The sequence below is a fragment of the Vespa mandarinia genome, chromosome 24 (genome assembly GCF_050613455.1).
Source record: "Vespa mandarinia isolate Hongniang chromosome 24, ASM5061345v1, whole genome shotgun sequence".
In the NCBI taxonomy this organism is placed as follows: Eukaryota; Metazoa; Arthropoda; class Insecta; order Hymenoptera; family Vespidae; genus Vespa; species Vespa mandarinia.
This window is the reverse complement of record NC_140833.1, coordinates 1,975,001-1,987,500: the sequence shown is the minus strand read 5'-3', so window position 1 is coordinate 1,987,500 and position 12,500 is coordinate 1,975,001. Positions and strand designations below refer to the sequence as shown.

General features: G+C 39.1%; 1 protein-coding gene across 6 annotated transcripts in view; it reads left to right on the top strand.

Annotated features, from left to right (window-relative positions):
- Smr (nuclear receptor corepressor smrter) overlaps nucleotides 1-12,500 on the top strand; it is a 52,093-nt gene that overhangs the window by 39,470 nt on the left and 123 nt on the right. For 4 of the 6 annotated variants that reach the window (XM_035868780.2, XM_035868777.2, XM_035868781.2 and 1 more), the window contains 7 exons: nucleotides 6,432-6,749; nucleotides 6,945-7,321; nucleotides 7,511-7,795; nucleotides 8,262-8,706; nucleotides 8,793-10,981; nucleotides 11,108-11,304; nucleotides 11,457-12,500. The exon at nucleotides 11,457-12,500 is cut by the window's right edge and continues 123 nt beyond it. In XM_035868780.2, coding sequence (XP_035724673.2) covers nucleotides 6,432-6,749; nucleotides 6,945-7,321; nucleotides 7,511-7,795; nucleotides 8,262-8,706; nucleotides 8,793-10,981; nucleotides 11,108-11,304; nucleotides 11,457-12,447 — 4,802 coding nt within the window. In that variant the 3' untranslated portion in view covers nucleotides 12,448-12,500. The remainder of the gene's footprint in view (nucleotides 1-6,431; nucleotides 6,750-6,944; nucleotides 7,322-7,510; nucleotides 7,796-8,261; nucleotides 8,707-8,792; nucleotides 10,982-11,107; nucleotides 11,305-11,456) is intronic. The other 2 variants (XM_035868779.2, XM_035868778.2) reach the window with 2 other exon arrangements.

Below are 12,500 nucleotides of genomic sequence, written 5' to 3'. Positions count from 1 at the left end.
AAGAATAAGAGAAACTTAATTGATTTTTATTTATCAGTGAGAAATTTTGGCGCGCCCATTTTTTATATACGTCGAGAATGAAAGATAATGTTTTTTTTTCTTTTTACTCTTTTTATTTGCTTTTACATAATTTCAATGAATTAATTACGATAAAAATATATTCGCGGAATAATAAATTACATTTATTAATTGCCTGGTACCGACGAAGATACGATCTTTTTTTTTAAAAGATCGTTTTTGAAATCGCAATGTGGATCACTGTTCGAAACGATCGCAGGATTCCAAAAGATTTTCGATCATTTTGTGATTTAGTTCCATCGACGATTGTTTTCTCAGTCGCGCTAATCGAGTTCTCTTCTCTCGATATCGCTTCTCTCCTCTCCTTTCTCCTCCTCTCCTCTGGCACCACCCCTCTTCAATTGACAGATGTTGTTTGCACAACAAGCAGAGACAAGAGAATCCGGCGTGGCGCAAGTTGATCGGTCCAAGAGCACCACCGGTAGAGGAACCCTTATTTACTGGGGGAAAGGGGAAGAGGACGGACGGGTAACGAGGGTTGGGGGTTGGTGTCCCGTTCTCAATGCTTACAACCGAGAAATCAATGATCACATAGGTGACCTATCCGTAAATTGAGATATAACATAACTACGAACTGTTAATTAGGATGGTCTTATCGATAATTCATCCTTTGATTATTACCATATATATATGTATATATATATATATACATTTTTTTTTTTAAATAATTAACACGCTTAATTAATCAACTATGATAATGTATATACGAATTAATCTTTAGTGATTAATCGTGAATCCCTCAGCTATTATATCCCAAGTTAATTTTATTTTGTCAAATTAAAAAATGATAAAATGAAAATAACCTTTAGACATCCATTTTGTTTTTATAGTCATAATCATAACCTAAAGATTATTTTATTATTGATTATTATTAATATTATTATTATTGTTGTTGTTGTTGTTGTTGTTGTTGTTGTTGTTATAATTGAATATAATATTACATTGAATCCTCCTCGACATCCTATTTTCATTTCTATCGATGCGTCGCTCAGGCAGCGCTTTGGCCGTGTCGATTCGGAGAAGAATACCTGGCCTGCCTGGGCGTGTTTGCTTTTAATCATTTTTGCTGGAGCCTGGCGAAACGTAAATCTCATAAATACATAAATACAAAAACGGTATAGCCTCCGGCGAATCAGCGACGTTAGCACGATCCTCTTCCTCCTCATCCTCCTTTACCTCCTTCACCTCCTTCTCCTCCTCGTCCAACTCTACCACTTCCTCCTGTATTTCAACCGTCCAATCCACAAAACCCAAATCCCAACCCCAACCCTTAACACCCGGTATATATAGAGTGCCTCCTTCAAACGACCCCCTGTTTTCCTCGCATATCGAGAGAGTTGCGATTTATCAACGTGTAATATATAAAAAGAGCGATCATTGATTTGTAATATCTGGTGTAAGTTAAAAATTCTACGATTTAATGAATAAATATGAATTTTCTTTTTTTTTTTTGTCCCCTATACTCTATTCAATAAAACATTTATATTGTGAAGTATTAATAGGGACATTTTGAACTATTTTCAACTGCTCCAGTAATTCAACGAAATATTAATTTGTTGTGTCATTGTCGCCTTTTATACACGCACGTATACATACGTACGTACATGTATGATCGGATAATACATATAGGATTGAGGAGGGGGATGGATATTCTACAGACGATGATCAAAGAGAATATTTCATAAGCGAGATCAACAGAGAAGTCGATTTCTCACGAAGTACTAGAAACATTTGGTTATTATCCTTTGGAACCTTTCTCCCTTCTCCTCACCCTTATCCTCCATATCCTCCTCCTTCTCCTTCTCTTCTTTCACCCTCCTCTCTCTCTCCCCCTTCCATCGATGCATTCTAACCACTCATTCCTAATCGTTGGTCAGGTTGGTATTTCTCTGACGCTCGTGTTAATTGTCTTCGACTTGCATTTGCAAGTGGAATCGATTGATATTCTCCTCTTCTTTTATATTTAACCCTAGTTGTGCACCTGTAGGGCGTAATGCATACTAGATTAACTTTGAGCTCAATTAAAACAATTGACATGTGCATTGCATGATTCATGAATGTTTTTTTTTTTTTTTTTTTATTTGGATCATTTAATTTTCTGATCGCGATCGTGATCAATTATTGTAACAAAAATATCGATTAAAAAGGTTCATTAAAAAGAAAAAATTGATATCGACAAATTGTTCTGTCTTAGGCATCTTAGTAGATCGAACGAAAGATCGATTAATTTTTATAGTAAAGATTATGCCATTGATTTTTGTTCGAGGTTCTACATTTTTTCTAGGAAAATTTGATAAAAAACGACGACACACATCTTTCCTCAAATACGCAAATCCCTCTTCAATTCTAAAACTTGAAATTATTATTATTATTATTATTATTATTATTATTATTATTATTATTATAAAATATGAAAAAGGGGTGGGAAGAACGAAAGGATATAAAAGTACATTGATAGCAACGTTACGAAGATGATGAAAAAAAGAGAAAAGAAAGAAAAAAAAAACTGAAAAAAAAAAAAAGAAGAAGAAGAATTGTATCGGGTTAACGACAATGAACGAAGACGAGCGTATAATCAGAGTCAAAGAGGTAAAACTGAATTAGAGATAAGTGGAACGTTAAAAGAGAGAAAAGAGATAGATAGAGAGAGAGAGAGAAAGAGTGATGCTGGGTGAAATGGGGGTGCACTGGTGGAATGAGGGAGTAACAGACAAGCAAATCCAGAATGATGACGAGAAGGGGTTAGGTGTGGGGTTTGGTTTGGGGTTCGGAGACAAGAGTGGGGGAGGGTGGTTTAACCTCTTCTCTAAGGTTAGTGGTGCCCTTTGTGAAACATTTAAAGTGCGTCCCCTTGGTCCTCTCGCTCGGCAGCAAGCCGGCTTAATTAGCGCTTGGATAATATGTCTCTCTTACTCGTTGGTTACATTCTCTTTCTCTTTCTTTCTATTTTATTGTATTTTCTTTTTTCTTATTTCTTTTTTTTTTTCCCCCGTGATTTATCCATTCGAACTCTGCGAACTATGCCTATATACTTGCTCGTAGTATATATATATATACATGCAAGTATGCAGAGAGAGAGAGAGAGAGAGAGAGAGAGAGAGAGAGAGAGAGAGAGAGAGAGAGAGAGAGATGTGTATGTGTGTGTGTGTTTCTCTCATCTTTCGAACTGAGGCTTTTGTTTCGCGGCCTTCGACCGTGAGGTAATTCCTCTGGTGAGAGAGAAAGAGAGAAAGAGAGAAAGAGAGAGAGAGAGAGCGAGAGAAAGGAGAGAGAAGGTGTGCTCTGCGGTAGTAATGTCGACCCTTTTCTTCCCACCCCGAACCCTCTACCTACCATCCCTCTCTATCCTCTCCCTCCCCCATTTGATCCGTGCTCCCTTTTCTTCTCTCTCTTGGGCATTGCTATTCCTCTTTCTCTCTTTCTCCTATTCTTTGTCACTCTTCTCCAACCTCTTTCTCCTTCTCCTCATCGTACTTTGTATAATTTTGTTCCGCTTTACGCATACCGATTTAAAATAATCTCTTTGTCGAAATATCTACTCAACGTGGGCGACAGAAAAGCGCCCTTACCGAAAGCACATTTCTGTCCTTTCGTCTTGCTTTTCATCTGGCAACAAACACTCTTTCTTTCTTTCTTTCTTTCTTTCTTTCTTTCTTTCTTTCTTTCATTCTTTTTTTCGTTCTTTTTTCTTTTTATCCCTGTTTATCCGTACATCGTACATTGTTGTTAGCCAACTTATTAAATGATACGTGATGATAACGTCGTTAGAATATAATATCTTTTGTTAAATATTTGAACGACAATTTCTCTTTGATTTGCTTTCTTTGTTTCAACAAAACGAAACAATACCATCACCCCTTATTCTTTTTCTTTTTCTTGTCTTTTTTTACTTTTTCTTTTACTTTCTCTCTTGATCATCACTTCCATCCATTTTCGTATTATTTCTCACATAGTAATGGTGCGTCTCGACGTATTTTTCACATATATAAAGTCGAGATAAAATTTTAATTGATAAGTATCAAAACCAAAATGTTATTTTTATAACGATTTTCATCATACCATTCAAAATGGGCCAAACCTTTGCAAACTATATAAAAGTAGTTAAAGAGCACATACATACGTACACACACATACAAACACACACACACACACACACACAGAGAGAGAGAGAAAGAAAGAGAGAGAGAGATAGACAGACAAACACATATACTACACATATAGACGAGGAAGCAGACAATTCGTTCTCCATTAAATCTGTCAGATCTTCCGAATCATAGGGAATCGCATTAATAATTATTGTTCCCTCGTAATTAGCAATGACACATTGGCGGATGAAATGGCTGGAAGATAGTTAGGAATGGGATCATCATACAAAGAGAGAGAGAGAGAGAGATAGATGGGGGTTGAGGTGGAGAGTGAGATTATGGATGGATGGGTGAGATTCAAATGCCATAGGAAGAGTCGTCACAGGGTTTACAGGCATGTCGATTGTTAATACTCTGAGTTAGAATCCTCTCTATCTCTCTCTCTCTCTCTGTCTTTGTCTTTCTGTCTTTCTGTCTCTGTCTCTCTCTTTCAACATATCCCAAGGTATACTATATATACATATATATAAACTGTACAACGCATATGATATATACTGTGACTGATTGACAGTTTTATTCCCAAGAGTGAGAGGATAATTTAGTAGGTTGCCTCGTTTCATGTGCGACCGATAATCCGTTTCAAAATTGGCCGTCGATTTTTGATCAAGGATAAGCGGAATGGGGAATGTGAACACGGGGGTGGTTCGATGGGTGGAGGGGTGGTTGGTGTAGAGGACGGATTTTCAATTTTTTAAAGGCCGCATATACAATAGTATATATTCCCATAGCTAATTCCATTATATCAGTTAAATAGAAAAGAGTTAGAGATAGTGGTAGAGTAGAATATGATAAGTAACAGAACATCTCACTTTCTCTCTCTCTTTCTCACTGTATGTATGTGTGTGTGTGTGTGAGAAAGAGAGAGAGAGAGTCATTAGAATTCTTTCTTTTACTATGTAATGATCATCATCAAAACAAATTTTGTATTCCTGATGTAATCCTGAACGGTTATATTTTTTTTTCTTTCCTTTCTTCTTGTTTTTTTTTTGTTACCCCTTCCAATCAGTAAGACGATTCTTTCTCTCTCTCTCTCTTTTTTCACTGTTACTCTATCTCTCTCTTTCTTTCTCTCTCTCTCTCTCTCTCTCTCTCACTCTCTCTCTCTCTCTCTGTTTCGTTTTTCTCTTTTTCTTTCCCTCTGACCGAACGGAAGAACTTTTTAATTGGGCACCCTTAATTAGTTAGTTAACCAGCGAAGTCTCGGTAATTATTCTGTTTCTCGCTCTCGGGTATCGTGCGGTTACTTTTCTCTACCTACCTACCCCTCCAACCCCCAAAACCAAACTCCCAATCTCCCCCCTCGCCCAACTCTCCAAACCACCTTTTCAACCCTCATCTTCCTCGTTTCCATCCCTTATACATACATACGTTATATACATTCACAGAGATACATACACATTTTACAGTTTCGTTTCTTTCTCTCTTCTTCTTGCTACCCGGCACTCTTTACTCTTTCCCTTCCCTTCCCTTCCTCCCCCTTCTCTCTTCCCCCTTCTCCCCTTCACTCTCTCTCTCTCTCTCTCTCTCTCTCTCTCTTTCTCTTTCTCTTCCTCTCTTTTTTCTCTTTCTGTTTTCCTCCCTTACTCCAGTTTCTACCCACCCTGCAGTATGCCGACGATGATTAGCGATATTTACTCAACTTTATGGCGAATGAATGCGAAGATACGAGCAAAGAAACGCATTAGACTCGATTCCTGTGCTGACACGGCTTTCTAATAGTCTATATTGATCGTCGGACTATATATATATATATAAAAAAAAAAAAAAATAAAATAAAATAAAATAAAATAAAATAAAGATAATTTTTTTGCGTGCTTTATTTAAAAAAAAAAAAAAAGGAAAATGTAGGATCCTTCTTGTATATAAAAACTACGACAGATAGGAACAAATACAAACAAAACAAAACAAAAATATATAAATGAATGATAAAAAAATATTTTCAATTTTGTACATGATCCATTAATTGAGGATATATAATATATAATGTGTCGAGGTATCTGCGAGAAACATAAATTTTGTCTTTAAAAAAAAAAAAAACAAAAACAAAAGAAACCCTTAACACGTGTTATTAAAAGAAAAGAATATTTTATATATAAATAAATAGTAACAATACAACGATGCTGTAGTATACAATAATATAACTGTACAATGCATTTAATTTATTATTTAGTTATTTATTATTATTCTTTTCTTTTTTTTTTTGTCCAGAAGGTGGCAGACAAATTGGACCTCATGCCTGTGCAATTTGTCAGAATGTGGTAGAAGGAAATGCTCAGAGTCGTGCATTACCACGCAGTCAAGCATCCCAATATGGTTTAAGGGAGGATCAAGTAGCACCAGGGGCACGAGTTTGCAACACCTGCAGGTGCAAAGCCGTACGAGGACGTTACACAGCCTGTCCCCTACCGGGTTGTCCTAATCTCAATAATACCAGTTCCAAGACACGAGTGAAACGATTACGTGCACTACCAGCCAAATGGCTAGATTTGCCATCTGAAATTAGAGAACCCATTATTCAAGAATTTCGTGAGTCAATAAAAAAATATATTCAAATAGTATTGTTTGTTATTCCTGTAATATCTTTCTTTTTTTTTTTCTTTTTTATTTTTTTTTGCTCCTATATTTTTTTCTTCGACGTTAACGATATTAGTAGGAAGAAAAAAAATGTTCTCTTAAATTTTATCTAATATTTCTAATTTTTTTTTTTTTGTATATATATAGAAATACCCAACAGTGCTACAAAGTGTTGTTCGGCCTGTTTCAATCGGATATCACGACGTTTGGCCCCGCATTTGGCAGGTGGTACGGAAATCTCCGAAGACGGGACCGATTCTTTGGCAAGACAATGGACGGATGAGGAATTGGATCAATTGAAGAGAGCTTTACGCGAACACGGTACTAATTGGCCAAAGGTGGCCGAACTAATCCCTGGAAAGACGAATCACCAATGCAAAAATTATTATTTTGCGTATCGAAAAAAGTTGAGCTTGGATCAGGTTGTAGCCGAATATTATCAATCATTGGGCGAAGAACGAAGACCATGTTTGACCGATGAGGAAGAAAGTGGTAGCAGTACGAGTAGTTGCGATGAATTAGCCGTAAATATTTATATATATATATATATATACACACACATATATATATATCAAATATATCCAAATTTTTTTTTTTTTATAAATGTAATCGATGATATGAGATGGTATGATAAGAAAATAAAAAAGAAAAGAATAAGATGACAAAGATATATGAAATACTTTGTCTTTCCTTTTTCAATATTTCTCTTTTAGGTGCATGATTCAAGTGACACGGCAAGTGCTGGTAGTCCGGCTAATAATATATCAGGCAATACAACCGCACAAACAACATCATCGGCATCAACCTCATTACCGATAGCCTTTACAAGAACAACGGATCCAAAAATTAGTGACAAACTCGCAGACATAGCGGTTGTTTCTTTGGTACCACCAGTTAGCATTGGATCATCTCAACAACAATCCTCGGTCAGTGGTGGTGGTGGTAATGGTACTATCGTATCGGCGGGCAATAGAGAAGATTACGATAGTTCTGCCACGGTAAGATGACGCTGAAGTATTAGAAAAATTTTTCAAAAAAAAAAAAAATAGTATGAATTAATGAATGATTAATATGTGCTTTAATCGTTTTTTTTAATATACAATTATAAAATAAGCTTTGCGATAGTTTCCATGAAACGTTTATCTCATTGATATAGTATTTCTTATCGGTTGATATTATCCTTAGCTATTTGATTTTGCTAATATACAGGGTTGATCCAAAAGTTCCTGTAATTAAATGAAGACTTCCAATTTTACAATTTTTGAATCAAAAAAAAAAAAAAAAAAAAAAAAAAAAGAAAAAAATTTGGCCAAAAAGATAGTAGTCTCGAAATGGAATAATTAATTTTTAATATTATTTAGAAACTTTTGGTCCATTCCGTGTATATATATATATATATCTTGGATGCGAAATTATCTTTTATCATGATAGGGCCGTCTGATAGAGGTTCGGTGATTGTTCCAGGAGACGGCGGACGAAGGTCAGGGAGGTGCTGATTTGGACAATAACAGTGTTGTAGTGACACTTACTACTGCCAGCAATGCCAATTCTTCATTGCAAGAACATCCGCAGGCACCACCCGTCGTCCATTCGCCACCTTCAACTACGAGTAACAATCCATTAACTGTGAAAGATCTCATGTTAGGCGTCATTGAGATGCAATTAAAACGAAATCCCAATAGTCCAGCCGGTACTGGTGGTTTATCCGTACCCGTTAATTCCGGTACACCAACGATATCGAGCATATTAAAAACGGATCATCGGAATGACATTACCTTTGTACGCGAATACAAGCCATCTTCGAGTATCGCAAGTACTGCCATGTCGAACAGAGACTCTAATTTAGCGACACTTTCCGTTGTTTCGAGTCATCACAGTCATCGTTCAGCACCCAGTCCTCAACAAATCAGTAAGTTCAATCTAATAAACTGTATATTATTATATAATATTTGAGATAACATTTAAATTAAATTATTCATATATCTTTTTTTATAGGTCAAATGCAAGCAACTATTACTCCTTGTCCTCCAACGACGCTTAGTAATCAAAGTTCATCGTCAGATATGTTACCTAAGGAAGGCCTAGTCGTGATGCAGGTACAACAGGCATTACGTGAGACCGAGGGTACCCTAGATTTGAGTATTAAAAAGCCAAGACAACAGCAAGAATATAATCACTCGATGCAATCTATTCATAAACCATCGACGGTAACTCTTTATCGTTCTGAACCACCACCGGGTGCTTATTATCATCCTCATGCTCATCCCGAACAAGGACGCGGAGCTAAGAGCCCATTAATTTATGCTTCGTCGCCAAGACCTCAAGCTCCATTAACACCGAAGATGAATAAAGTATCTGTACCGCCGCCTCATCCGAAATTGTCACCAAAGTTAAGTAGCATCGGTACGGCCACTCACAAAGGTGGATCCATAACTCACGGTACACCAGTTTCGAGTGCTCGTTACGAAGGTTTGCTCAGACAAATGACACCACCTGGTAATCCAAGTAGCGGCGTCGGTACTACGAGCGGACCTACCGTTGGTAGTTCGGTAAATACATCAGGAAATCAAGGTCCGAAAGAACCTGGCTCAATAACCCAGGGTACACCTGTTCATCCATTCACTGTAGAAAAACGTCCGCCTATGTATGACTATCGTACAATTCGACACTCACCCGTAACGACTGGTAACGTTCCTGGACAAGGTCAAGGCCAATCGGTTACAGCCGCTGTAGTGGTCACTCATAGCAATCAATATAATTCGTATTCGAATCGACCACCGCCTAGTTACACGATGGAACAACAATTGTCCTCGAGACAGATTATAATGAACGATTATATAACTAGCCAACAAATGCACGCTCGTAGCCGTGGCAGCGGTGGTACCTCGGAAACCGCTCCTAAAAATGAAGCACCCTCGACCCTTTATTATACCGGTACTCCACCACCTCAAACGCACACACAACCTCGCCAAGGAGTTATACAAAGGCATAATCCGCAAAAGCAAATGCATTATCCACCTCCGCCACCAGGATTAGAGGCCTTCTCCAGTCTGGTAGATGTCGCAGTGCAACAACCGAGTCTTCCAGTTCCTCATCCCCACAGTCACCCTGCCTCAAGTAGTGGTGGCCACGAAGGATTAGGAAAAACGATGGCGGATAGATTGCTAGCCGACCGTTACGTCGATAACAATAGAGCGTTCCGCGAGCAAGAGATACGTTTACAAGAACACCGTTTGGCTATGCAGCAGCAACAGGCTGAACATAGAATGGCCGTTGCACATCATCATCAGCGTGACAGGGAAAGGGAACGTGATTTGGTACATTTGCGCGAGAAGGAAGAGCATAGGTTGCAAAGGGAAAAGGAGTATCAACAATTGGAACATCGTTTGGCTGTTCAGCAACATCATCAACGTGAGAAAGAGATTCAACAGCAGGAACACCGTTTGGCACAGCAACGAGAGAAGGACATACAGCACGTCGATCATAGACTTTCGGCACAACAAAGGGAGAAAGAGATACAACATGCAGAGCATCGTATAACGGTTCATCAGCAAAGAGAGAAGGAGATTCATCAGCAGATGGCAGCGGCTGCGGCTCAACGAGAGAAAGAGCATCAGGAACATCGTCTTAATGTGCAGCAACGAGAAAAGGAGATACAACAACAGCAAGAGCAAAGGCTCGCGATGCAGCAACAACGAGAGAAGGAAATTCAACAGCAACAGCAGCAACATGCGGAACATCGTTTAGCTATGCAACAACAAAGAGAACGAGATTTGGCTCATTTGCATCAGCAACAGCAACAGCAGCAACATATTCAACAGCACATTCAACAACAGCACCGCATGGAAGCCGAGAGACGGCATATGGCGCAATTGTATCGAGACCAACAGCAACAGCAACAACAGCAATTGGACAGAGAATCCTCGAGATTACTAAGCAGTGGATTTTCTCAATCTTCGAGACTTCAACAACCACAGCAACCACAGGCCCAACAACAGTCGCAATCGTCGTCTCGTCAAAATCAATCCTCGAGTCAGCAGCAAAATGAAACTTCATCGACTTTGACAGCAGCTAGCTTGATAGATGCCATTATAACACATCAGATTAATCAAAGCGTAGAAAACGCTGGAGGTAGTGCAGCATCGAATAATCAACCTACGCGACCAGGCGATCGACTGTTCCAAGTAAGATAATAATAAAGATATAAAATAATGATATATGCAGAATTAACTCTTTATTATCCCTTACGGTGTTACGTCGGGGATAATTTTCGTTAAATATCTACAACTAGAGAAACAAATATTTTCTAGGAATTCCATTTGGACACACCGGCAGAACCTAATGGTATGGTACACAGTCCAGCCGGAGAAGGAAGAGGTAACAGTGGAGCAGGTGGTGGGAGTGGCAATGGTAGTGGAAACAAGGCTATTACTCTAGGGGAACACGTCGATCACATTGTAACTAAGGATTATGGGCCTCCCCATTCGTCGTATAGATCTTATACCGGGTAAGAATCTTCTTTCGAAGAAAATTCCTCGAGTATAATCGGAAAAAAAACAAATAAATTTGTAAGCAAACATAAAAAAAAAAATAATAATAATAATAAAATAAACAAAAAAAAACTAGTAGAGTCTCTGTACGGTTTCCCTCGTACGATAGATATCAGATTTCGGAGGAACAATGGAAAAGGCGGAAAGGAAACGAAGCGGACTCTGTGAAGGCCAGTGACGACCGACAGATAATCCGAGTTGCTCAACAACAGTCGCAGCAGCAACAGCAACAGCAACAACAGCAACAACAACAACAACAACAACAACAGCAGCAGCAGCAGCAGCAGCAGCATCAGCAATCCTCATCCTCGGTTGGGAAACAACAGTTCCATTCCGTCGAACCGGTATCTCCTCCAGAAGCTAACACTAATCATTACGGGCGTCGCTTCTACGAAACGAGCACTGCCACCTCGACTTCCGGGACACCCTCTAACAAGCCACATCTATCACCACTGGATTATGTTAAGAATAAAATCGTGGAGGTTATGCGTACGTCCGAAGATGATAAAGCTGGATCGGCAGGAGGAGGAGGAGGAGGAGGAGAAAGAGAAAGAAACGGAGGAGGAAGTGGTGCCAGTTCGGGTGGTGCCGTTGTTGCTGCTGGAGGTTCCACCGTTGGTGGTGGTGGCGGTGGTGGTGGCGGTGGTGGTGGTGGTACTGGTGGTATAGTAGTAGGTGGTACTCCTGGAGGTGGTGTTAATACCGGCGCTGCTGGTGGTGGTGGTAGTAACAGTGGTAATAGTGCCAGTGGTAGTGTTGTTACTGGTAATAACCCTGGTTCTGGTCCTGGTAATTCATCGTCCGTTGAAAAAGATGAAAAATCAAATATGAACGTCGATAGTCCTGTTAACAGCGAAATGATTGTCGACGATACATCCAAACAAGCTCAACAACAATCTGCTAACCAAGCTACCCCAGCTCCACCAGCTCCCACTACTACTTTTTATCCGTTCAGTGCATTGGGTGTACACACAGGACCACCTCCGGCGCCTCCACCTCCCACCTCGGTCTCAGCTGCCGTTTCTAAATCCGAACAGATGCAACCGGAACCAGCACCTTTGCTTTCCGCTCAATACGAGCCATTATCGGACGAGGATTGATAGTCTGTTGATCCTTTAATTAAGGGCAAGTCGAAGCGCCATGACGCGTTTAT